Source organism: Coregonus lavaretus (assembly GCF_964263955.1).
Source record: "Coregonus lavaretus genome assembly, chromosome: 4".
NCBI lineage: Eukaryota > Metazoa > Chordata > Actinopteri > Salmoniformes > Salmonidae > Coregonus > Coregonus lavaretus.
Genome location: NC_139991.1, coordinates 72590963 through 72618368, shown reverse-complemented (window position 1 = coordinate 72618368; position 27406 = coordinate 72590963). Strand labels below are relative to the sequence as shown.

Below are 27406 nucleotides of genomic sequence, written 5' to 3'. Positions count from 1 at the left end.
CTTTAAACAATATAATAAAACACTCAAACAAAATTTTAATTGAACCAAAAATGACAGTTTGAAAACACACAAAACAAACAAAAATTTTTTTTTACAGAGGTGCATTATCACTCCCACTCATCGTCATCTAAGCCACCGCTGGGGGGAGCAGCTGGTTGACTCGCCCTGTCGCTCTGGAAAGATCCACCCTGAGGTCAAGAGAGGAACCACGTGTCAACAACGACAACACTAAACATGTAGCCACTAAAACAGTGTTCAATGGGAAATAACAGCGCTAGACCGGATCCATACCTTCCTGCTATCAGTGGAGGCAAAGGTTCTCCCACCTGGGTTGAACCCTGTAGTGCCATGAGCACTGAAGGCCGCTTCCTCCAGCCATTTGGGCACCTCCTGCTGGGCCTGTGAAAAGTAATTGCAGTGAGAATACATTTGTATTTTAGTTCCAAGTCTGCTTTTGACTAGCTAGCAGGCCTTAAAGCTGGAATCATTAATGGTGAAACTGCCACGTCCGTTTGGGATATTACAACAAAGTAACTGCAAACACCTTTTTCCCTCTCGGACAATAGAACAGCAGAATATGTACTTAATTATTATATATTTTTTTTAAACACTGCTTGACACACATATGTTTCATCCACAAAACAAAAACAATAACAAAGGTGTTGTGACGGACAGTGGGGCTGATCCATCTGTAAAGGCTGCTTTGACTGGAGCAGATTGAAATCACTTACCCCAGACAGGACTTTGACCAGGGAGCGTGCCAGGTTGCCGTCGGCCTCCGGGTCAAAGAAACACACAGCTCTCCCGGTGTTCCCACAGCGGCCTGTTCTCCCGATGCGGTGGACGTACTCGTCAATGTTGTTGGGGAGGTCAAAGTTGACTACGTGTTGGACATCCTTGATGTCCAGTCCGCGGGCAGCAACAGAGGTGGCCACCAGGACAGGACACTTTCCTGAGCGGAAGTCGCCGAGCGCCTGTTCTCGCTCCCTCTGCTCACGGTCACTGACAAAACAGGAAACACCAAATGACACGTCATACAGCTGGACAACGACTAACAAGACATCTGAGGCCCAACTGGCAATGACTATGGGGTAAATCACTTGAAGACAGTTCCTTACCCGTGAATACTAGTAGTATTAACCTTCTCCTGACACAGGAATGTTGCAATAAAGTCAGCCTGCCTCTTGGTTTCTACAAAGACCATTGTGCGTTCAGACCCTGTGAATGCAGAATATGCCCTTCAACATGAAAATATAATTTGGATGCACTGAATAGTGGTTTAAGTGTTAGCATGCGAGGTGCCAACGCTCATATAGCAAAGTACTGATGGTACCTGTAGTCTTGAGGACCTCTAGTAGTTGGTCTCTTTTGGAGAACTTGGTCACCTGAACCACAACCTGCTCCACATCACTGCAGGCTCCGCCCACCACGCCCACAGCAAGGAACAGATAGTCCTTCTTCAGGAAGTCCGCAGCCAGTCTTAAAACCACAGGACAACACGGCATCATATAAACATACAACAACCATTTAGAATCGTGCCATGACTGGTTCTACTGAATTATCCTTTACATGGAAATTCTGTACAAAGCTGCGCAAAAGTAAAAAGCATAGTGGGGGAAAAAAGTATTTAGTCAGCCACCAATTGTGCAAGTTCTCCCACTTAAAAAGATGAGAGAGGCCTGTAATTTATATCATAGGTACACGTCAACTATGACAGACAAAATGAGAAAAATATATCCAGAAAATCACATTGTAGGATTTTTAATGAATTTATTTGCAAATTATGGTGGAAAATAAGTATTTGGTCACCTACAAACAAGCAAGATTTCTGGCTCTCACAGACCTGTAACTTCTTCTTTAAGAGGCTCCTCTGTCCTCCACTCGTTACCTGTATTAATGGCACCTGTTTGAACTTGTTATCAGTATAAAAGACACCTGTCCACAACCTCAAACAGTCACACTCCAAACTCCACTATGGCCAAGACCAAAGAGCTGTCAAAGGACACCAGAAACAAAATTGTAGACCTGCACCAGGCTGGGAAGACTGAATCTGCAATAGGTAAGCAGCTTGGTTTGAAGAAATCAACTGTGGGAGCAATTATTAGGAAATGGAAGACATACAAGCCCACTGATAACCTCCCTCGATCTGGGGCTCCACGCAAGATCTCACCCCGTGGGGTCAAAATGATCACAAGAACGGTGAGCAAAAATCCCAGAACCACACGGGGGGACCTAGTGAATGACCTGCAGAGAGCTGGGACCAAAGTAACAAAGCCTACCATCAGTAACACACTACGCCGCCAGGGACTCAAATCCTGCAGTGCAAGACGTGTCCCCCTGCTTAAGCCAGTACATGTCCAGGCCAGTCTGAAGTTTGCTAGAGTGCATTTGGATGATCCAGAAGAGGATTGGAAGAATGTCATATGGTCAGATGAAACCAAAATATAACTTTTTGGTAAAAACTCAACTCGTCGTGTTTGGAGGACAAAGAATGGTGAGTTGCATCCAAAGAACACCATACCTACTGTCAGGGGCGGTGTGTTCAATAGGGCGATGCACTGCCAAACGGGAAAAGGAAGGGATTTTTTATCTAATCAATTATATCACGGCAACAGTAGTTATCAGTGTTGTAATCTAGACGTCTGATCTGCCACAGTGCCACTAAATGTCCAATCAGGCTAAAGTCGTGCTTCAAATGGCCCCCCCCCCCTTTTGGGGCGATTTCAGTCAGGTTGAAAATCGCCCAGAAGTCTGTCATAGACTCCCATGTAAAATCTATTTTTTTCAAATATCAGAGCTTTCAATACAATCTCTATGGGTTTCTGAGGGCTTGCACTTACGCGCTTTCGTCATACGTAACATAACCATGAACGTAACTAAGAAAAGAGCGGGTAGCCTCAATCAATTCACTTACTACTATCAAGATGGCTATAGCGTTCAGTGCAACTCGATTGTCTCTTTGAAATAAGTTACTTTTTGTCGGCGAACAAATGAAGATAAATTGGCAACGAAACAATTAGGACCTCCCAGACCAAATTTAATAATTCAACAGGTTTCTACTAAAGGGGGGAAGTCCTACACCCGAGGATTTTCCAAAAATTGGTACGAACGAAAAACCTGGCTAGCAGGCTGCGATGTAGCTAATGCAGTCTTCTGCTACCCCCTGCTTACTCTTTCACCCTGAAGGCGGCACGGCAGACAGCACCGCTTGGACAGCGACTGGTGTGTAACGGACATGCACCATCTTTCAGGAAAGATTAAGAAACATGAGCTGTCAAAGACCCACATGGATAGCTGTTTGAGATTGTCTGCTTTGGGGAGAGTGAACATTCCCACTCAACTGGATGAGGGATACAGGCTAGCTGTCCGCCGCCACAACGATGAGGTTAGTGTTGATAATCACAAGTTTACTGGAGAACTGAAACTGACAAGGCTGACAAGATAGGACCCTTTTGTCCATTGTTATTGGATAGGAACAGAACTTATAACCAGCTCCTGACCTAAATAGATCTTAGCACAACACTTTACTCAACATATCATATTCCATATTCACTATAACAAATATATTTACTACGACATTAGCAAGAACCGCCACATCCTCAGCCGGCTAATCCAGTGTGTGAAGTTTTGCGGAGTGTTTGAGTTAGCTTTGCGAGGCAAAGATGAAACTGAGGGCTCCACCAACCCTGGTAAGCCAACACTTTTGAGATCAGTCAATAAATGCTTCTGGTATTAACTTATATGCTGCCCCTGTCTTCATGTTGTTGCTGGACATATCTTTTTTAAAATGTGTGTAGGTCACCTAAATCATCAGAAAAATTGCCCCCCCTGAGAATTTTTTCAGGAGCCGCCACTGCCTATTGTGAAGCATGGGGGTGGAAACATCATGCTTTGGGGCTGTTTTTCTGCAAAGGGACCAGGACGACTGATCCGTGTAAAGGAAAGAATGAATGGGGCCATGTATCGTGAGATTTTGAGTGAAAACCTCCTTCCATCAGCAAGGGCATTGAAGATGAAACGTGGCTGGGTCTTTCAGCATGACAATGATCCCAAACACACCGCCCGGGCAACGAAGGAGTGGCTTCGTAAGAAGCATTTCAAGGTCCTGGAGTGGCCTAGCCAGTCTCCAGATCTCAACCTCAGAAAATCTTTGGAGGGAGTTGAAAGTCCGTGTTGCCCAGCGATAGCCCCAAAACATCACTGCTCTAGAGGAGATCTGCATGGAGGAATGGGCCAAAATACCAGCAACAGTGTGTGAAAACCTTGTGAAGACTTACAGAAAACGTTTGACCTGTGTCATTGCCAACAAAGGGTATATAACAAAGTATTGGGAAACTTTTGTTATTGACCAAATACTTATTTTCCACCATAATTTGCAAATAAATTCATAAAAAATGTGATTTTCTGGAGAAAAAAATTCTCATTTTGTCTGTCATAGTTGACGTGTACCTATGATGAAAATTACAGGCCTCATCTTTTTAAGTGGGAGAACTTGCACAATTGGTGGCTGACTAAATACTTTTTCCCCCCACTGTATGTAAAAAAAACAATACATCCGCTAGAAACCTTGAAATATTTCAAAGTTCATTTAAAATCATGGTTTATCTCAGTTATCTGGGAGACAGACTTTTGGATGTCCTCGGGGTAGGTGGCGCTGAACATGAGGGTCTGGCGGTTCTCTTTAGCTGGCATGCCTGGGGACCCCACCAGCTTGCGCATCGCAGGCTCAAAGCCCATGTCCAGCATCCTGTCAGCCTCGTCCAGCACCAGGTAACGCAGCTTGCTCAAGCCAATCTGGGGAAGTAGACAGAAGAGGCTAAAATGGACTAGGTTAACTGATGGTTTCAACTGGCTGCTGACTACTCAAGGATTGATTCAAATATGCATTTGTTATCGAAGCACTGATTCATTACCTTTCCTCTTCCAATAATGTCCATCAGTCTTCCTGGAGTCCCACACAGCACATTGCAGCCCTTCAGTACCTCACGAATGGTGTGACCGGTGCTTATGCCTCCGTAAACCACCACTGGACGCACACAAGTTCTACAAAAGACAGCGGAATAAAGTCTGCAGAATCAGAATACTACTGTCCATTGGATTTATTTGCTAACATTCCAATCTTGAAAGATTTTACCTGAACTTTTGCCATAAGAACTAAATGATATTTAGCTCCATTTCCACTATTACTTTTGAAAAGCGCAGGTGGTGAGAAAGGGTTTAACATACAGTGGCTTGCAAAAGTATTCACACCCCTTGGCATTTTTCATATTTTGTTGCCTTACAACCTGGAATTAAAATGGATTTTTTGGGTGGTTTGTATCATTTCATTTACACAATATGCTTACCACTTTGAAGATGCAAAGTAAAAAAAATTATGCACGCTCAAGCTCAGTTTTTTTGTCTTTACACAGAACTTGAGCGTGCATAACTATTCACCCCCCTAAAGTCAAAACTTTGTAGAGCCACCTTTTGACTAGGACATTCCAATACAATTAAATGTTTCCCATTATGCCACTCAAGTGTTGCTTTAGCAGTATGCTTAGGGTCATTGTCCTGCTGGAAGTTGAACCTCCGTCCCAGTCTCAAATCTCTGGAAGACTGAAACAGGTTTCCCTCAAGAATTTCCCTGTATTCAGCGCCAACTACATCATTCCTTCAATTCTGACTAGTTTCCCAGTCCCTGCCGATGGAAAAACATCCCCACAGCATGATGCTGCCACCACCATGCTTCACTGTGGGGATGGTGTTCTCGGGGTGATGAGGTGTTGGATTTGCGCAAGACATATCGCTTTCCTTGATGGCCAAAAAGCTCAATTTTAGTCTCATCTGACCAGAGTACCTTCTTCCATGTTTGGGTAGTCTCCCACATGCCTTTTGGCGAACACCAAACGTGTTTGCTTATTTTTTTCTTTAAGCAATGGCTTTTTTCTGGCCACTCTTCCATAAAGCCCAGCTCTGTGGAGTGTACGGCTTAAAGTGGTCCTATGAACAGATACTCCAATCTCTGCTGTGGAGCTTTGCAGCTCCTTCAGGGTTATCTTTGGTCTCTTTGTTGCCTCTAATTAATGCCCTCCTTGCCTGGTCCGTGAGTTTTGGTGGGCGGCCCTCTCTTGGCAGGTTTGTTGTGCCATTTTCTTTCCATTTTTTAATAATGGATTTAATGGTGCTCCGTGGGATGTTCAATGTTTCAGATCTTTTTTTTTTTATAACCCAACCCTGATCTGTACTTCTCCACAACTTTGTCCCTGACCTGTTTGCAGAGCTCCTTGGTCTTCATTGTGTCACTTGCTTGGTGATGCCCCTTGCTTAGTGGTGTTGCAGACTCTGGGGCCTTTCAGAACAGATATCTATCTCTCTACCACACACACTGAGATCATGTGACACTTAATTGCACACAGGTGGACTTTAACTAATTGTGACATCTGAAGGTAACCGGTTGCACCTGATCTTATTAAGGGGCTTCATAGCAAAGGGGGTGAATACATATGCACGCACCACTTTTCCGTTATTTTTTAAAATAAGTTATTTTTTTCATTTCTCCAATTGACTATTTTGTGTATGTCCATTTCATGGAATCCAATAAAAATCCATTTAAATTAGAGGTTGTAATGCAACAAAATAGGGAAAAACGCTAAGGCAGATGAATACTTTTTGCAAGGCACTGTACTCCCTTTGAAATATGCAGTGAACATAACTGCATACCCGTGGGCAAACTTCCTGGCTTCCATGTAGATCTGGTTGATGAGTTCCCTGGTTGGGGCCACTATGATAACCTCTGGCTCCTGCACTTCGCTGAACCGACTAGCTGCCACGCCGTCTGCCATCAGCTGCTGCAGGATGGGTAGCAGGAACGCAGCCTGGGGGGGGGGGGGGCAAAGTTACAATACTTATTCTACCCACAGGCTTACACACGCTGGCCAACACAAGTGCTATAGATTTATACCCGAGTATGTTAACCCGGTTGACCAAGAGTAAATATGACCAGCGCGCCATTTCACATGCTAGTGTTTGACCCACTACATTCAGCTAGTACACATTCACAAAGAAAAGTGGGATTAAGACTGCTTGCTAAATAGGACGTTTTACTTAAGGTTTTCAGTTCTACAGGGGCAACTCACTGTTTTCCCAGATCCAGTCTGGGCACAGGCCATGAGGTCCCGGCCAGCGGAGATGATGGGGATGCCATGCTTCTGTACTGGGGTGGGCTTCTTATAGCCAGACTTACTGACGTTCCTGTTCAGAGATTCACACAGGGCAGCCTCTTCAAAAGACTAAGAGGAAAACCGGTTGTTACAGTCTCAAAATCACAGCAACGTTGCCATCACTAGCAGCTCATTTAACAACAACAACCAGTATACGCCAAATATCCATCCGTTTCTTTCAAAAGTTTTTTTTATTTTTATGACAATCCAGCATTTAAGGTGCAAGTGCAGCTCTGGGGCCATCCCCTGACCTCATACCATTTTCCTTGTTCTTTCTAATGATGCAACCGATTGGAGGGTTGAATGATGGGTGAAATATTGGGGAAGCCTATTCAGTCATGAATGTAAGGAGATGAGCACTTTAAAGGCCACAGGCCTCCAGTAAGGCACTCACCATGATTGCCTTTGGCGGATTGCTGCCGCTGACGTCGACCAGGATGTCATCGTACTTGTCAAAGTTGATGCCCGACTCATAATGGGCAAAAATAGACGACTCCTCCTCACAGAGGGCTTCAGGCACGTAGGTCACCTTTGGGGGACCTGGTGGGAGAGTGAGGTTAAACGAGCGCGATCACATTAAGCATTGAATAAATGTACAGGCAACTTTCTGCAACTGAATGTTAAAGGGCAGAGAAGCAGCCTTCTTGTCAATATTGAAAGGAGACCCAAGTAATTGTAGCGCCACCATTTAATACATGCAACAAAAACAATAGTATGCAATGGTTCCCTTTAAATATTGTTTGGAACAACATTGAACAGTTTTACGTTTTATAAGTCGAATGTAAGGGATACATCAGGGTTCCCCAAATGGCGGCCTGCAGGCCAGGTTTTATCCCCCCCCCAGTTCTGATAAAAAATATAAAAATAAAAGTTAATTGTTGGACACGACGCAGTAAAAGAACACCAGGTAATCGGTTCCCAAGTATTCCTACGCATAATAGAGACGACGTGGTCGTATACAAATGTAAGCAAGATTTGAAATGATTATGTTTTAGGTCAAACATCTGTTTGGGCTTCTTGCGGTCAATTTGCAGTCTACAAATGTGTAATTACGTTCTGGACACCTGACCAGCCACTCAGATTTGTTTTATTTTTTATAAATCTAGTTGATCACTGGTATACATTGTCCAACGAAATGCTTCCTTGCATAACATACAAACCTGGATTTTCACCATCTTCACCACCCTCCCCAGCCATGGTTGAACCTAAAATAGGTGGAAATACCACATAAACAGACATTTTGAAATGCAAACGCATTCAACATCAGGTCAAGGAAATTATTAAGTAAGAAATGAAAAACATGGAACCTTTAGAGAATACTTCCTCATCTCGTCCACGATAACCTGGAATGATAGGACATGGGAAGTTTCACAATAAGGCTTGCTGTGACAGCAGTATCTCAATCTCTTAAACATAAGGCCAATTACTAGGGCTCTATATAATCTGCGATGCAAAGAACACTGATTGAATCACAATCCAGGCAAAACAGACATCAACAATATAAAACAAACTATTGAACTTAGTAGGGAATTAACTATAATGGACAAAAATAAACATGTAAAGTGTTGGTCCCATGTTTCATGAGCTGAAATAAATCAGAAATGTTCCATATGCACAAAAAGCTTATTTCAAATTTTTTGCACAAATTTGTTTACATCCCTTTTAGTGAGCATTTCTCCTTGAGATAATCCGTCCACCTGACAGGTGTGGCATATCAACAGGCTGATTAAACAGCATGATCATTACACAGGCGCACATTGTGCTGGGGACAATAAAAGGCCACTAAAATGTGCAATTTTGTCACAACACAATGCCACAGTTGTCTGAAGTTGAGTGAGCGTGCAATTGGCATGCGGACTGCATGAATGTCCGCCAGAGCTGTTGCCAGAAAATTTAATATTAATTTCTCTACCATACGCAGCCTCTATCATTTAAGAGAATTTGGCATTATGTCCAACTGGCCTCACAACCGTAGACTAAGTGTAACCACGCCAGCCCAGGACCTCCACATCAGTCTTCACCTGTGGGATCGTCTGAGACCAGCCACCCGGACAGTCTGATGAAACCGAGGAGTATTTTTGTCTGTAATAAAGCCCTTGAGGGGAAAAACTCATTCTGATTGGCTGGGCCTGGCACCCAAGGCCACACCCCTGGCCAGTCATGTGAAATCCATAGATTTGGGCCAAATGAATTTATTTAAATTGACTAATTTCCTTATGAACTGTAACTCAGTCAAATAATTTCATGTTGCATTATATTTTTGTTCAGCATAAACGTATAGAAACTTAATTTGCTAAAGTTAATCATAAGACATTAACAGAATGCATCAGTGATACGTATTTCCTGCAACTCTTAAGAGGCAACAAGAATTCCCCGTCTGTGTGCGGTGCGCGCGTCTATCACCGTGTAGCCATTAGTGATGCTAATGAAAAGTCTTCTGGTAGACGGAAAGGCTTTCTTTCCCAAAAACCTTCTAAATTAAATGTTAACTACAAAGTAGCCTATGCTTACCTGACATATGATTTTAATCAATCCAGTGAGTATCGGTTTTGCAAACTGTGCTACATAAACAGTGCCTCTTGCTAGGTGCACACTGGAATTATAAGGGTAATTATACCCAAAAATAAAATGTCTAATTTGTCCTAGACCTCAAAAGTAGTCTCCTGGTGTGGTTTAGGCATTATGGACTTAAACATCCAATGTAGTAGTTTCTGTTAAAATTGATTGAGAGTGAAAACCTGAAAAATAGAGAAACTGAAACCTGGAAAAACAGAATTTGGGAAAAATACGATTTTACAGGGCCCTAAATCACCTCCTCCGCCAAATCCTCCTCTTCCGCCTTCATCACCACCACCTGAAACAAGCCATAGTTAGTGACAACTTTCCCTAGAGCATTTCAACAGATATGAAGCATGAGGAAAACAGACCTGCCAACCTTGAATAATTTTTATGGCAAACCCGGCCCACACTACAGTGCGCATACAACACCCACACTGCTCAAATCAAAGGCAAATTGACTTTTTTTTGCACGTAATGTTGGCAGAACACTGCCTCAGTAGGAATGGGTACTTGGCTTCTCTTCAGTAGCTAACTAGAAACAAGTTTAAATGTACAAATCAGGGCTCTCTAGAATTTTCTGACAAGGTGGTGCTGATGTAAGCATAAGGTTGGAGGTCATTCCGGAGGATGTCAGTCATGTTCTCCCTCAGGAAGTTGAAGCAGTTTTATTTATTTTTAAACCTGCAGCTGCCATTTCCTGAAACCTAGTCTTAAATAATATCAAAACGTAGCCAACACAGAAGTCTTGTTTGATCCTAAATGAAATTGAGGTGGTCAAACATCTACAATGTACCAACTAGAAGCCCATTTTTGTGCATTTTATGGTAGTTTTTCACACCAGCATACTTTGACCTCAAATTGCATGCATGGTACGCAAAACGCGTACAGGTTGGCAGATCTGAAAATATTTGAGGGTTGCCATAACCTTCACATATAAACCAGGCATCTTTGAATGATACTCATCACTGGTACAAGACCGAGGATAGATTTCAAAATCAGTATTTGAGGGAATATTTTAGAATTTCCTCAAGTGATGTGCAGATTTACCTGATCGGAAGCCTCCCCTGCCACCTCTGCCTCCCCGGCCACCTCCAAACCCTGAAAAGCGAGGACTTCAGTAAAAAAAAAGCCATAAAACCGCATGATAGATTTCATTAGCTCACCACTTCAAATTTGAGAAAGAACTTAGTGTAAACCATCATACACAAAAATGTTAACCTCCATATTTACATTTGTCATTTAGTACACTTATCCAGAGAGACTTCAAATCAAATGTTATTTGTCACATTCGCCGAATACAACAGGTGTAGACCTTACAGTGAAATGCTTACTTACAAGCCCTTAATAATGCAGTTCAAGAAATAGTTAAGAAAATATTTACTAAACTAAAATGAAAAATAAAAAGTAACAATAAAGAGGCTATATACAGGGGGTACCGGTACCAAGTCAATGTGCGGGGTACAGGTTAGTCGAGGTAATTTGTACATGTAGGTAGGGGTAAAGTGACTACGCATAGACACTTACAGGAGCAATTAGGGTTAAGTGCCTTGCTCAAGGGTACATAGATTTTTCACCTAGTCGGCTCAGGGATTTGAACGCGCAACCCTTTATTGGCCCAACGCTCTTAACCGCTAGTCTACCTGACACCCTTTTTATCACTACTATTGGACAAGAGCATGGTCAACAAGATATTTAAAGGCGAAAAGACATCCAGAAACTATTGGAAGGACAATGAGAATTTAAACTGAGCCAACCATCTAGAATGATTAAATTATTGCATGTAGAGAATATCAAAACCAACATACCACCATCATTGCCATCATCCCCTGTAAAAAGTCAAAACGGTTTATTTCACAAAACACACGTGCAAACCATTATGTCCAATAGCTAGATGGATAAGACTATATACAAGAAACACTTAAAAATCAGGGCATAATGTTTATTAAGATTCTGCTCATCAATAGAAATGACAGTGTGGGGCATGAGGACTAGAGGATAAGAATAGTTTCTAAATGAAGTGTTACAGTACCGTTTCGGAAGCCTCCTCCCCTTGATCCTCTGCCGCCCCCTGTTGAGACAGCAATGTGATGCATTTAGGGAGCAGAAATCACAATTAAGAGTTAAGCAATTACCCAAATTGTTCCAGAAAGTTAATGACCCAGAAAATAATTTTTCCCAATCTGTTTATTTCAGAAAGAACCACAAGTCGCACCTCTGCCTCTTCCCCTGAAGCCTCCTTCACCAGTGTTCCAGGAGCTGCCTTTATCTGAACAGAACACTACCAATTCAGAGAGCATCAATATTAATACAATTGGAGGCATGAATTAATAACAAAGTCATGGCGAAGATGTTTGAAGACCCTGAAAATGACAGCATCACCAGCATAATACATTTTGGAACTGTGAAATTGATAAAATACCTTGCACAGTATAATGCCTCCATTCTGTTTTAGTGCCATCCCCATGACAGTAAATATTCTGAGCAATGCATTTTGGGATATAATGAACAGATAGCAGTGCGAAGTGTGAATTTGCTCAACTGCAGTCTTCCACTACAGTATAAGGTAGCAAGTCAGTCACCTACCTTCATTCCCATTCTCATCAGCTCCTGTTGAGGACAGAGGGCAATATACATTCAAAAAAAGTGTATTTTTTTATTTTATTTTTTATTTCCAAGACTCCCTAGGAAATACTCCGTTTTACACAGCAACTTTCAGAAGAATAACATCAAATAAAATGTACATGAAATAATTCTGAGACTATGCACCTGAAGAGAAACTATTGAAGCCTCCACCCCCTCCCCTTGACCCTCTGCCTGTAAGAAAACATTACAAGAATTTCAAATCAGTACAGTGAGAACTCAGACCAGTGCAATGCCCTCCCGCCAGTAAGAACCAAGATAAAAAAATTTTTTTTAAAGAACTTGCCTCTGCCCCCACCAAAGCCGCCACCTCCACTGTTCCAGGAGCTGACTTTATTATCTGAAGAGATCAGAAATCTAATTAACAATGTTTCAACTCTTGCATGTTACAACTCTTGCATGTTACCTTATGGATATAAAGGCACTATCCTACCAGTCGATCTCCCAAAACTGGAACTTTGGCCAACACTGGTCCACGAACTCATTCCACTTGCTACAAAAACACATTAAATCTCAGCCATTAATAAGTAGTTACTCATCCAGTGATTATTTAGTTTAACGCCTTTACCAACAACACCCGCGAAAAAGCAAGTTGCATCTGACTGACAGGATGTTACCTGGCTATTACAGAAAGCAAAACCTGTATCCATTTAGCAAAGGGAATCCAGCTAGTGCACACACAAATTACATTAACCTACCATTACTGGTGGTTGTTGTACCCTGCAAAGTTAAAAACAAAATATATATATATTTCATGTTCCATTCACATACGCTTCTGTACACCTATATTTAAATATTACACATTTCACACCAGGTAGTGACAATTTAAGCGTTAGTTCACAAATGACTCCCCTAATATGTAAATAATAACAGCTCAAATTACTGATTTAGAGTAATTTACCTCATCCCAGTCATCCATGATCTACAAATGTGGTTCTGAAATCAAAAAATGCCAAATGTCAATTAACTACACCTGGGTATCTATTACCTAGCTTGTTACATTTTAGGGTGCGTTCGTATTTCACTGCACTCTCGTCTGTGTGCCACAACACATAACTAATGAATTTATGAACAGGCAACACAGTTGAATATGACCAGTGTCAAAAAACGTTATTAAATAGTTGCCAGCAGCACAATTACAGTAACCAACGCTCTAGATAACATGTAAACAGCCTAACTAGTTATACTAGAGAGAGTAAAATTGTCAGAGGGAGGTGTTCTCTCATTTGTGTCTGGAAGTAGTTAGCAAGCTAGTTAACTTTAGCATGGGTGTTTGATTTTCGTTATGAGGTCAGAAAGCTCAAATCAACCTTACCCCTAGTCCAGCGCGTCCAGTGTGCACTCTGAATTTACCAACGCCCAGAGCGCACTCTGGCACGCCGGAGTGAATTTACGAACACACCTTTAGTAGTCAATGTTACAAAAAACTTCTACCAGGTTCTCTAGTTAGCTAGCGCTACTAGTGCATTTTAAATCTAAACAAGTGACCACTGACTACCTAGCTACTGTACTTGATGTTGGCAAAGTAAAATCATGTCACAGAATGACATTGCAATAAATAATTACTGCTAGTTAGTTAGGTTTAGTTACACAGCCACCAACAAGTACTTATTTTCTCCAATACTGTACAATGAATGTAATAACGAACCTTGGAAGAAAACGTTAGTCATGAATAGCTAGTGATCTCAGTAAATCAGCTGCCATCTAGGCCAGTGCTAGGTGGTTAGCTCCTTGTCATGCCATTTATCTGCTGGCAGTAACTTCCCAAGCTCGCCCACCACGTGCAGCCATTCATTTCGAAATGCACACACTAACGTTACCTGGCTAGATAAGCATGTCTAACAAAGTTCAGTAGTTAGCGAGCAAGATCATTTTAACGTTAACTACTTTCACAATTTAAGTTAGTTATCCAAATAGAAGTGACTGTATTTAGTTCAGTTTAAATTTACACACTCATGTACAAATTCAAATGTAACTAGTTAGCTAGCTAATGTTAACTACCTAGCTAGTTAACTAGTTAACAAAGCAAATCAGTCTCAAGAGTCAAAAAGCGAAATGGCCGCCATGTTGACTAGGTAACTTAGTTAGATAACATTCTGTAGAGATTTTCATATTGAGGTATTCCGTTCAATTTCCCAAATGGCTACAAAAATAAAATAAATATGAGTGGTTGTATATTGATAACGTTAGTTAACTGAAAATGTTTTTTAGTTACCACCAAAATGGCTAACACAAGCCTATGGTGGCTACAATTTCTATGGCGATAACGTTACCTAGCCAACACAAACCTTCATGACCTAGCCGTTTTCAAGCTAATCCATAAAGTAGATCGCTAGTTAAAAACGGATATGCAACTTAATTAAGACCATTTTTGCCTGCAATCATCACAAATATAAAAGCATTTTGATACACTGAGGAAAGAGTAATATTTAAACTCCGTACATTATCGAAATACTTTCCCGCAGCTTCTTGATGTTCTTCCACGTGGCGACAGGTAGGCTGTGGATCGTCAAAAAGAAAGCGCGCTTTGTTGCGGACTCATAAAACCCTAACATGGACCGCTGAAATGTAACAAGGAAGATAGGGGGGGTTACTTTTTATTACATTTTTTTATAAAACCACAACTCGTGGTTTATTTTCTTACCGTTGAAAGGACAAATCAAATCAAATGTTGATTTACAAATGTTCCTTTTTATATAAAACTAGAAAGCATTCTATGGCCGAGTAAGTGAATAATTACTATTTAATGTGACTTCCCATTCAACGTCTTTCTCATTTACATGTGGCTAGTCCATATTAGTAATTATTTCTCCCTAGTATGTTTTATTGAAACGGAGGGACTGTGAATTTCAACCAGTTTAAAAGTATCTTTGTTTCAACAATTCAGACACATTTTGATTATTCATCTGTAAATAAGAAGTGCTATCAAATCGATGTTGTCCATTTTGTTATTGGCAATTAGAGTAATTGCTCCGGTCACCGGTGGGTGTGTGTTTGGTCATGTCAATCAACTGGGGCGCGTTCAGCAGGAACGTTTTGGAACGTTCAGATAGAAAAATGTAATGTAGAACAAACATGCCTCTCTAACATGTACAATAAGGAATAATGTCGGCTCTAGTCATATAATTTATATCTGCAACATTTGAGAACATCTGGCGACTGAACGTGGCCATGGTGCAGGGGAACCACAATGGTCCAAAATCAGCTTGATCATTTGATTCTTGGTGATTGAGGTCATCTCTGGGTTGAGGAGAGCTGATCCTTGAGCAGTTGTTCACTTGAGCAAAGATTTTGGTGTGACCTGTGGTGCATTCAGCAGAACATAACGTTTTGGAACGTTCAGATATAAATATCAATGTAGAACAAACATGCTTGTCCGACATAAAGACCAAGAAATCATGTTGGCTCTATTCATGGCGTTTCTATCTGCAACGTTCGACAACAGTTGGCAACTGAACGTGGCCCTGAGTTCCTTTCCCCACCTCTCTTTTCCTCTGTGCCTAACTTCATTTTGCCACTAGAGGGCAGGAGCCTCATCTGACTGAAAATTCCTCAATTGTAGTCTCATAAGAATGAAACTACAATATTTATTCACACTGTTAGATATTATTATTTTTCCTGGTTGCCAGTCTCTGTAACATTCCACTCCTTGTACCCGGTGCCATGTGTCAACTATTTATGATAGAAAAAATGTGAAAAACGTCAATAAATATCAGTTTTAAAGCTGCAATATGTAACTTTTTGGGCGACCCTACTGTCATTCTCGAAAGCAAGTTTAAGAAGCGGTAGATCTGTTCTATGTGTGCTATTTCTATGATTCCCTCTCTTAAGTTTCGTTTTTGCGTCTTTTACCTTGGGTTTTGTACACCAGCTTCAAACAGCTGAAAATAAATATTTTTGGTTATGGAAAATATATTTCACAGCGGTTTAGATGGTACAATGATTCCCTACACTAAGCATTGCTTGTTTTGTTACATAAACTGAAATTAGGAGAACTAGAATTTTAGCAACCAGGAAATGGCGGAGTGATTTCTGCATATTACACCTTTAAGCAAAGACTGGAATAACAAACAGGTGGAGTTCGTTTTGCATGGCCCAGTGCCCCTTGTGGGTGGAGATTTCACTTAAAGGAATAATCTACTCAAAACCCCCAAATCTTATGATTTACGTTGTTAAATAATGCAAATATGTGAGAACAATATATATTGTGAAATGTTTTTGCATTTAATAGTTATAATAAGGTAGGAAGCAACAAGTGTATCAAATCAAATCAAAGCAAATTTTATTGGTCACATGCGCCGAATACAACAGGTGCAGACATTACAGTGAAATGCTTACTTACAGCCCTTAACCAACAGTGCATTTATTTTTAACAAAACAAGTAAAAATAAAACAACAACAAAAAAAGTGTTGAAAAAAAAAAAGAAAAAAAAAAAAGAGCAGAAGTAAAATAAAGTAACAGTAGGGAGGCTATATATACAGGGGGGTACCGTTGCAGAGTCAATGTGCGGGGGCACCGGCTAGTTGAGGTAGTTGAGGTAATATGAACATGTGGGTAGAGTTAAAGTGACTATGCATAAATAATTAACAGAGTAGCAGCAGCATAAAAAGGATGGGGTGGGGGGGCAGTGCAAATAGTCCGGGTAGCCACGATTAGCTGTTCAGGAGTCTTATGGCTTGGGGGTAGAAGCTGTTGAGAAGTCTTTTGGACCTAGACTTGGCACTCCGGTACCAGAGAGAACAGTCTATGACTAGGGTGGCTGGAGTCTTTGACAATTTTGAGGGCCTTCCTCTGACACCGCCTGGTATAGAGGTCCTGGATGGCAGGAAGCTTGGCCCCAGTGATGTACTGGGCCGTACGCACTACCCTCTGTAGTGCCTTGCGGTCGGAGGCCAAGCAGTTGCCATACCAGGCGGTGATGCAACCAGTCAGGATGCTCTCGATGGTGCAGCTGTATAATTTTTTGAGGATCTGAGGACCCATGCCAAATCTTTTCAGAAGTCCAGGATCCAGTTGCAGAGGGAGGTGTTTAGTCCCAGGATCCTTAGTTTAGTGATGAGCTTAGAGGGCACAATGGTGTTGAATGCTGAGCTGTATAGGAGAGGCCATGTGAGGATATGACAGAGCCAAGGCTCTGTCATATCCTCACATGGCCTCTCCTGTCATTGCTACGCTGACGATACACAACTAATCTTCTCCTTTCCCCCTTCTGATAACCAGGTGGCGAATCGCATCTCTGCATGTCTGGCAGACATATCAGTATGGATGACGGATCACCACCTCAAGCTGAACCCTGGCAAGACGGAGCTGCTCTTCCTCCCGGGGAAGGACTGCCCGTTCCATGATCTCGCCATCACGGTTGACAACTCCGTTGTGTCCTCCTCCCAGAGTGCGAAGAGCCTTGGCATGACCCTGGACAACACCCTGTCGTTCTCCGCTAACATCAAGGCGGTGACCCGCTCCTGCAGGTTCATGCTCTACAACATTCGGAGAGTACGACCCTGCCTTACACAGGAAGCGGCACAGGTCCTAATCCAGGCTCTTGTCATCTCCCGTCTGGATTACTGCAACTCGCTGTTGGCTGGCCTCCCTGCCTGTGCCATTAAACCCCTACAACTCATCCAGAACGCCGCAGCCCGTCTGGTGTTCAACCTTCCCAAGTTCTCTCACGTCACCCCCCTCCTCCGCACACTCCACTGGCTTCCAGTTGAAGCTCGCATCCGTTACAAGACCATGGTGCTTTCCTATGGAGCAGTGAGGGGAACGGCACCTCTGTACCTTCGGGCTCTGATCAGTCCCTACACCCAAACGAGGGCATTGCGTTCATCCACCTCTGGCCTGCTGGCTCCCCTTCCTCTGCGGAAGCATAGTTCCCGCTCAGCCCAGTCAAAACTGTTCGCTGCTCTGGCACCCCAATGGTGGAACAAGCTCCCTCACGACGTCAGGACAGCGGAGTCACTCACCACCTTCCGGAGACATTTGAAACCCCACCTCTTTAAGGAATACCTGGGATAGGATAAAGTAATCCTTCTACCCCCCCCCAAAAAAAATTTGTAAAGTGGTCATCCCACTGGCTATAGGGTGAATGCACCAATTTGTGAGTCGCTCTGGATAAGAGCGTCTGCTAAATGACGTAAATGTGCCCTTGAGCAAGGCACTTAACCCTAATTGCTCCTGTAAGTCGCTCTGGATAAGAGCGTCTGCTAAATGACTAAAATGTAAATGTAAATGTAGTCAATGAATAGCATTCTCACGTAGGTGTTCCTCTTGTCCAGGTGGGAAAGGGCAGTGTGGAGTGCAATAGAGATTGCATCATCTGTGGATCTGTTGGGGCGGTATGCAAATTGGAGTGGGTCTAGGGTTTCCAATAGTATCATCACTATTGGAGAGTCTACAGTCACATGCAGCGTCCCAAAAGCGGTTGGTGCTGGGGCCTATCCTGTTTTTAATTGACATGCTCCATCAACTTCATCTAATTTATAACATCAACTTCCACTGCTACGCTGACGATAACCAGGTCTACATTAACACCAAACCGGACAACATCTCTGCCCTAGCAACATTCAGCAGCTGCCTAGAGGACATCAGTGCATGGATGACAGAGACCTTCCTCCAGTTGAACAGTAGCAAGACTTAGGCTATGCTTATTGGGACACCCAAGCAGGTCACCAGTGGTGGAAACATCTGCCCTACAATCAGCTGCCAGATCATTTACCTGTCCTCTGTCATCTCCAACCAAGGAGTCACATTTGATACTTCTCTGTCCTTCGATGCCCACATAAAATAAATATTTAAAATATAATTTCCCCCATCTTATAAACATTGCCTGGCTCATACCGTCACTCTCCCAGCCAGATGCAGAGAAACTGTGCGGATTAGATTATGCTGAGCTGCGGGACACCGGTCTATGGCCCCTGATGTGAATGGGAGAAAGCTGTAAGGAAGGAGCGCCCTTCTCAAATTGAACAGTAATCTGCGCCGCATGGTCATGTTGTCAACAAGGCAGCATGGAGCATCATCCAGAAACATACTCACATCTCTTTTCCATAAAATATATGTTAGAATTTTCAAACTAGTTTTCATTGGGAAGGCAGATAAAGCGTTTTTATCAAAAGCCATAACTTTGGCATGTGACAACACAGAATCCTACTCAATACTCCACGTGTTAATTATGTCACTTTTGTTTCGCAGTGGGCTTTGAATGGGGCACCAGGCTCATGACCGGGAGGCAGCCCGGTTTCCAAAACAAATTAACTTTCACCTGGTGCAAAACACGCCTACCCGTGTGCCCGGGCCAGATTAATCGAATCCCCTCACTCATCCACGCCTTTAATCTTCTCTCAGATCGACTAGTGCAATATGCTGTTTGGGGGCTTCCCAGCCAAATCACTACAGAGACTCCAACTAATCCAGAACAGTGCTGCCAGGGTCCTGACCAGGACCAAAAAGTCAGACCATATCACCCCGATCCTGGCCCAACTCCACTGGCTACCAGTGAACTACACTGCACGGTTTCCCAAACTCTGTCCTTTCCAACATAGTTTGTCGCAATAAACGGATACAATTTTAGTCGATCTTTAGAACATTTCTCCTATATCTGACGTTTCCATTATACATGTCGCAAGTATTTTTTTTGCGACATTGCTTTTGTCGAATTAACCTGGGTCAATGGAAACCTGCCTACTGATGCTTCTTGGGACTTGCCATAGAGATCTGGCACTTCCAAAAGTACACAGTGGCCCAAGGCGGGAGTTACAGTAAACTGGCCTGAACTGAAATTGGTCAGTCACACGCCATATCTCAATTGTCTCAAAGGGGGAGCTGCATCATTCGTGGGGGATGACATGTTCACTGTTGCTTTGTTGTTGTTTTTCCTCAGTAGAGCTTTGAGAACTCTGTAATGAAAAGCGCTATACAAACTAAACGTTGGAGCTCAAGTCGACTACAAAACCCACAATGCAATGCTCTCTGAGGAGATTCAATTAATCTGTTTTGCACTGGGTGAAAGTTGATTGCATTCGTTTCGGAAAAAGGGCTGGCTCCCGAGCGTGGGTTGCAGGTTTGGTTGAAGCGTGAGCCAGGTGCCCCATTCAAAGCCCACCGCCAAGTATTGAGTTGGCGACTCCCGAGTGGCGCAGTGGTCTAAGGCTGTGCCACTAGAGATCCTGGTTCGACCGGGAGACCCATGGGGCGGCGCACAATTGGCCCAGCGTCGTCCAGGGTAGGGTAGGGGAGGGAATGACCGGCAGGGCTGTAGCTCAGTTGGTAGAGCATGGCGTTTGCAACGCCAGGGTTGTGGGTTCGATTCCCATGGGGGGCCAGTATGAAGAAAAAAAAAGTATGTATGCACTCATTAACTGTAAGTCGCTCTGGATAAGAGAGTCTGCTAAATGACGTAAATGTAAGTCGGCTCAAAACAAAAGTGACATAATTAAGCCCGTAGAGTAATGAGTAGGATTCTGTGTTTTCACATGCAAAAGTGATTGCTTTTGATAAAAAAGGCTTTATCTGCCTTCCCAATGAAGACTAGTTAGAAAAATCTAACATATATTTTATTGAAAAGAGATGCTGTATGTTTCTCAACGATGCACCATGCTGCCGTGTTAACAACATGACCAAGCGGAGCAGATCACTGTTCGATTTGAGAAGGGAGCCCGTCCCTCACCACTTATTCCCGTTCAAGTCAAGGGCCATAGACCGGTGCCCCGCGGCTCAGTATAATCGAATCCGCCCACTGATCACTACATGTCCCATAAAGCATTGGTCCTACAATGAACATGCCATTCCTAGTGTGTCATCAGACAAACGCCGAAAGATGGAGTTGGCGGGTTAACTATCGGCGGTGGGGGTAAGATGGCGGACACAAAAAAAAGCGAAAAGTGTTTTGAGTGAATATGGAATGGTGGATCACGCCGAACTTTTGGAAGAGCTACAGAAGGAAATTAAACATGATGAGAGGGAGGATGAATTAACTGCGGTGGCAGGTGCGGTGAAGACCACCGAGTTTGAGCCTCGTCCTGATGATTCTGGCCCAGTGGGAGTGAGATCTTTGGAGAGAATGGATCCTTTCCTTCTGGCAGATCCATATGTGGTGTCAGGTTGGGTGGAGAATAGGTTGGGGACGGTTGAGTTGGTGAAAGTAACTCGAAGTGGACTCGTGATGATCTTTTTTATTTCTTCTTTCCAGAGGGATCGGGCGCTCCGGACCACATCACTAGGGACATGAGTTGTGACTTGCTTTGCTCTCCGGAGCAGGGCGCTGTTAAAAGGAGTGATAAATGGTGTGGCACTAAGTGTGGAGGAGGATCAACTGAAATGTAAGATTCCCGGTGTCTGTGACACCTGCTGTTTGGTGTGATGCAGACCCGGTGGAGAGCGTGATGAAATGGAGAGGACACTGTCTGTCTTGCTGAGTTTAGATGCAGAGTCTTTGCCTGACAAGGTCAAGTTAGGATGTGTCATTTATCCCGTGAGAGCTTTTGTCCCAAACCCATTACTGTGTTTTAGGTGCCAAGCTTATGGACATGTTGCAGCAGTGTGTAGGAGGGAGATTCCTAGATGTGAGAAGTGTGCAGGAGGGCATGAGATAAAGGAATGTGTAGTATCAATGGAAAAAGTTGTGAGTGTAAGCTGTGCCCATTGTGCTGGAGATCGGAGGTGTCTGGTGAGAGAAAGGCAGGTTGAGGTTGCCAGGATCAGAGTAGTACAGAAGGTGTCATATGCTGAGGCAGTGAAGAGAGTAGTAGAGGAAGATGGGTAAATGGTGAGGGATCCTGAAAGGATTCCTGTGAGGAGGCTGAGGCCAATAGAGTGATAGGAATAATATACTGTATGTTTCAGTAAGGGGGTTTCTTAGAGTTCATAGCCAGTCACAGAAAATAGAGGTTGTGGTGGCAGCTGCAGAGAAGTACTTGTGATTGTGAGATTTTACTGCAGAAGAGTTGCAGGCAGTGGAGGCTCCTCAGAGGAGGACCATCCTCCACAGTGAATTTCAGAAGAAAAAGTTATCCTTTTTAGATGAAACTATATTAAATATATTCACATGTCACCAAATAATTGATTAAAACACATTGTTTTGCAATGAAGGTCTACAGTAGCCTCAACAGCATTCTGTAAGGTAGCACCATGGTGTAGCCGGAGGACAGCTAGTTTCCGTCCTCCTCTGGGTACATTGACTTCAATACAAAACCTAGGAGGCTCATGGTTCTCAACCACTTCCATAGACTAACACAGTAATTATGACAACTTCCAGAGGACGTCTACCAACCGTTCAGAGCTCTTGCAGCATGAACTGACATGTTGTCCACCCAATCAAAGGATCAGATAATTAATCTAGCAGTGGCGTGTATTCATGGATGCCAAAGGAAGCCAGGCTTCCCCAAATATTTGACAAATAAAAATAAAAATAACAATATATACAGTACCAGTCAAAAGTTTGGACACACCTACTCATTCCAGGGTTTTTCTTTATTTTTACTATTTTCTACATTGCAGAATAATAGTGAAGACATCAAAACGAAGAAATAAGACATTTGGAATCATGTAGTAACCAAAAAAGTGTTAAACAAATTAAAAGATATTTTAGATTTTAGATTCTTCAAAGTAGCCACCCTTTGCCTTGATGACAGCGTTGCATTCTCTCAACCAGCTTCATGAGGTAGTCACCTGGAATGCTTTTCCAACAGTCTTGAAGGAGTTCCCACATATGCTGAGCACTTGTTGGCTGCTTTTCCTTCACTCTGCGGTAAAACCATCCCAAACCATCTCAATTGGGTTGAGGTCGGGTGATTGTGGAGGCCAGGTCATCTGATGCAGCACTCCATCACTCTCCTTATTGGTCAAATAGCCCTTACACAGCCTGCAGAATGCTGTGGTAGCCATGCTGGTTAAGTGTGCCTTGAATTCTAAATAAATAAAGAATCGACAGTGTCACCAGCAACGCACCCCCACACCATCACACCTCCTCCTCCTTCCATGCTTCACGGTGGGAAACACACTTGCGGAGATCATCCGTTCACCTACTCTGCGTCTCACAAATACACGGTGGTTGGAACCAAAAATCTCAAATTTGGATTCATCAGACCAAAGGACAGATTTCCACCGGTCTAATGTCCATTGCTCGTGTTTCTTGGCCCAAGCAAGTCTCTTCTTCTTATTGGTGTCCTTTAGTAGTGGTTTCTTTGCAGCAATTCGACCACGAAGGCCTGATTCACGCAGTCTCCTCTGAACAGTTGATGTTGAGACGTGTCTGTTACTTTGTGAAGCATTTATTTTGGCTGCAATCTGAGGTGCAGTTAATTGCCGATTTCTGAGGCTGGTAACTCTAATAAACTTATCCTCTGCAGCAGAGGTAACTCTGGGTCTTCCTTTCCTGTGGCGGTCTTCATGAGAGACAGTTTCATCATAGCGCTTAATGGTTTTTGCGACTGCACTTGAAGAAACTTTCAAAGTTAATGAAATTTTCCAGATTGACTGACCTTCATGTCTTAAAGTAATGATGGACTGTCGTTTCTCTTTGCTTATTTGAGCTGTTCTTGCCATAATATGGACTTGGTCTTTTACCAAATAGGGCTATCTTCTGTATACCAACCCTACCTTGTCACAACACAACTGATTGGCTCAAACGCATTAAGAAGGAAATAAATTCCACAAATTAACTTTTAACAAGGCACACCTGTTAATTGAAATGCATTCCAGGTGATTACCTCATGAAGCTGGTTGAGAGAATGCCAAGAGTGTGCATTTTTGATTTGTTTAACACTTTCTGGGTTACAACATGATTCCAAATGTGTTATTTCATACATTTTACATTTACATTTTAGTCATTTAGCAGACGCTCTTATCCAGAGCGACTTACATGAGCAATTAGGATTAAGTGCCTTGCTTAAGGGCACATCGACAGATTTTTCACCTAGTCGGCTCGGGGATTAGAACCAGCGACCTTTCGGTTACTGGCACAACGCTCTTACCCACTAAGCTACTTCACTATTATTCTACAATGTAGAAAATAGTAAAAAATAACAACCCTGGAATGAGTAGGTGTGTCCAAACTTTTGACTGGTACTGTATATTTCGTCTCTCTGTATTTTCATAATTTTCTGTCAATTCGCAAGTGGCTGAATTTCACCGGAGAAATCATCAGAGCGAGGGAAACATCGCCCCTCTGTCTCAGTATGTGTAGCCAATGTATCTGATGCTGTTTGGACCAAAGGAGTATAAGATGTCGCAGCTGTAGCATTTGATTGATTGACGCCAGCAAGCATTTTGGATTTAGCTTCAGACCAATCAGATCACTTCTTTTGCATAACGTCCTTTTCAGAAAAACGTGTCTGTTTCTGATCTGCTTGTGTTGATGTCCTGCAGTAGCAAGCTTGCTAAATCGGCCATTTCCTAAGCCATGGATGGAGATGGGGATTTGGACTTGTGGTTCTGACTTAATTCTCTGTACAGGCCAATGATTACGACAGCGATTCTGATCCAACCATAAATTCATATGTTGTGCCACTGCTGGTCTGAGACGATTGAAGTTCAATACGTAGCCTAGTAGGCTCAAATTAGCTAGCTAGCTAACTTGGCTGGTTTATTGTTGCCCATGCGAGGAAGTCAGGCTAGCAAGCATTTTAGCTAGGTAGCTTATGACAACAAAAACAAAAAAAAGTGTACTGTATGACAGAGCCATAGACCGTTTTGCCAACATGAAAGAGAGGAGGATGGCGTTCAGCTAGTCTACAAGTAGGGTGAGTCAACATTTTTGTTTTAGTTGCACACACATAAATCAGTACCATGGACAGCAACATGATATTTAGCAACATTGATTGGACTAAATAGTTGTTGGTATCTTTAAGTTTGTTTTCAGTGTATTAAACTAAGCATATATAGCCTTGTTGATTTGATGATGTTTAAATGTTTAAGTTGAAATGTTGCTGCAATAGCGGTGTTCCTGTTGTCTTTGTGCTGACTTAAGGTAACTCCGTGGTTCTAAATCAGTAGTTGTTTTAGTAAACTGTCGAAAACATTAACTTGCTTGTCCATGCTGCAGGTGATAACTGTTTGAATGCAATATTTGCTTTGTGGATTTCACCAGACAGATGTTGCTCTCCAGTTTTGTGATAAAACAAACATGTGTAGTTTAATTTATTCGGCCACTGTTTGACTGTTGACTTTTTGTATATCACGGTGGCATATGAACGAATGGGTTATAGAGCATAGAACACAATTATCACAACATAGTTTGTAATATGGCTTTTTTACTGGCTTGGCTTGGCTTCCTCAGTGATTTTACCCATGCACAGCTGCATGAATCTAGTACTGAAAGCATAAGCTACAGCTAGCTAGCACTGCAGTGCATAAAATGTGGTGAGAAGTTGACTCAAAGAGAGAGAAAGACAATAGTTGAACAGTTTTGACAAATTGTATTTCTTAAAAAATGAAGGACCGCATGATTGTAGCTAGCGGGTTTACAAATACTTTAGTTATAGTAGCTATGTTGACTATGACGTTAGCTAATATGGTGACAACGATGTAGCAGATATGATATGAAGGTTTGGCTTGGAAGGTTTTTTCACCTGGTCACAGACAACTGATGTGTTGTGCACTGAAGTCCACAAGCGAAGGGAAAAGGTGAGAGGAGGAGAGCGTGTAGATGCGAGAAGGAATTATACAACACGCAAAGTGATCATGCTGTTTGTATGTGCCTGCTATGAAAGTGAACTGTGTTTGCGTGTGATCAGGGGTGTATTCATTCGGCTGATTCTGTTGAAAAACGTTTCTTAAATGGAATCAAACGGAACGAAACAGGGATAAATATACTGGAATTTGTCCAATAGAAACTAATTTGCAACTGTTGGACTAATGATTACAGTCTAATAAAAAGCATGAGCTGGCGCACACCCAGATAACATTATTTAGTGTAGAGGGGCTGACTAACGGTGAATAAACTGTAAGCTATAAAAACAAATAAAGAGAGTCGCACTCTATGTATAAACTCCCAGTAATTTATTGGGTAAGAAACCCCCAACGTTTCGGCATCACTGTGCCTTCTTCAGGATCAGCTAGATGCAGGCAAGAGTGTGCAAGGCGGTATTGAATGTGTCACTGTCTGTCACCTTGATTACTCAAAATGTTTCTGAAAAAAAAAAAATAATAATGTTCTCTCGACCTGTGCACCTACGTTGTAAACTTTCATTCATAGGCTAGTTTGTAGCAACCTCATGATGGGTATAGGAAAAATGTGAGTATCGTGTAGTAGCCTAAACTTATCGATGTTACATTGAGCTGGGTGAATGGAATATGAATGACAGTCATCCAGTATGCTGTAATAGAAATAAGGCCATGCTCATTAAAAAAAATTATCGTCCTCCTCAGTGCTTGACTTGGACTGAAATAGGTGCCGGTACTCATTTTGGGTGCCGGTACGGTTTACATTTAGTTGCAGGAGCTCCACAATACTGTTAAGCTAATATTCTATAAGAGGAACTGGAGCTCAGGCAGTGGACACTGAGGTGCCGGTACTCAGCTCCGGTGAGCTCCTGCCCAAGTCAAGCACTGGTCCTCCCTCATCTTAAACGGCACCGACAACCACTGGTTGCAGGGGGTGTTGAGTGGTAGTGTTCTGTCCTCCCAGGCCGTCGACCTAATGTAGGATTAGATAGGGTTAAATAGTGGTATGGGGTGGTGTTTTTTAAAATTAGGGTTAATAGTTGGCAGGGTAATTTTCCTTTTTCACAATTTTGAATGATCTATCACCATGAATAATGGATTGTACAGTAGGTGGCGGCATGCACCTAACATTTGTTTGCGGACCGCCAAAATATTATAGAAGAAGAAGAAGAAGAAGAATGTGCTTTTCATGACACGTTCGTGTTGTTTTCTTTTTCAAACTGTAAGCTGTTTTTCAGACAAGCAGTCTTCGTGACAGGGGCAGCCTCCGGAGGTGAGTATCAGACATTTCTATAATGTGTAGTAGCTACGTTTGCTAAGCTGGACTAAAACACAACCTCGAGGT

General features: G+C 42.6%; 2 protein-coding genes across 2 annotated transcripts in view; one reads left to right on the top strand and one right to left on the bottom strand.

Annotated features, from left to right (window-relative positions):
- Positions 1 to 107: 107 nt before the first annotated feature.
- Positions 108 to 13338, bottom strand: ddx4 (DEAD (Asp-Glu-Ala-Asp) box polypeptide 4; the record flags this gene model as incomplete). The annotated part of the gene is made up of 23 exons (XM_084159250.1): positions 13303 to 13338; positions 13100 to 13121; positions 12835 to 12894; positions 12684 to 12741; positions 12528 to 12571; positions 12345 to 12368; positions 11974 to 12027; positions 11791 to 11829; positions 11567 to 11587; positions 10809 to 10859; positions 10015 to 10056; positions 8510 to 8545; positions 8363 to 8407; positions 7597 to 7742; positions 7119 to 7271; positions 6703 to 6857; positions 4914 to 5043; positions 4628 to 4794; positions 1334 to 1479; positions 1119 to 1218; positions 732 to 1002; positions 292 to 399; positions 108 to 188 (listed from the first exon to the last, which is right to left on the bottom strand). The coding sequence occupies exons 1-23, from the start codon at positions 13318 to 13320 to the stop codon at positions 108 to 110; spliced, it is 1971 nt and encodes a 656-aa protein (XP_084015376.1). The 5' UTR covers positions 13321 to 13338.
- Positions 13339 to 27218: 13880 nt separating this feature from the next.
- The window catches only part of slc38a9 (solute carrier family 38 member 9), a 47732-nt gene continuing 47544 nt past the window's right edge, over positions 27219 to 27406 (top strand). Inside the window, exon 1 of the mRNA XM_084159997.1 lies at positions 27219 to 27334. The gene's annotated coding sequence lies outside the window, so the exon portion shown is untranslated. The remainder of the gene's footprint in view (positions 27335 to 27406) is intronic.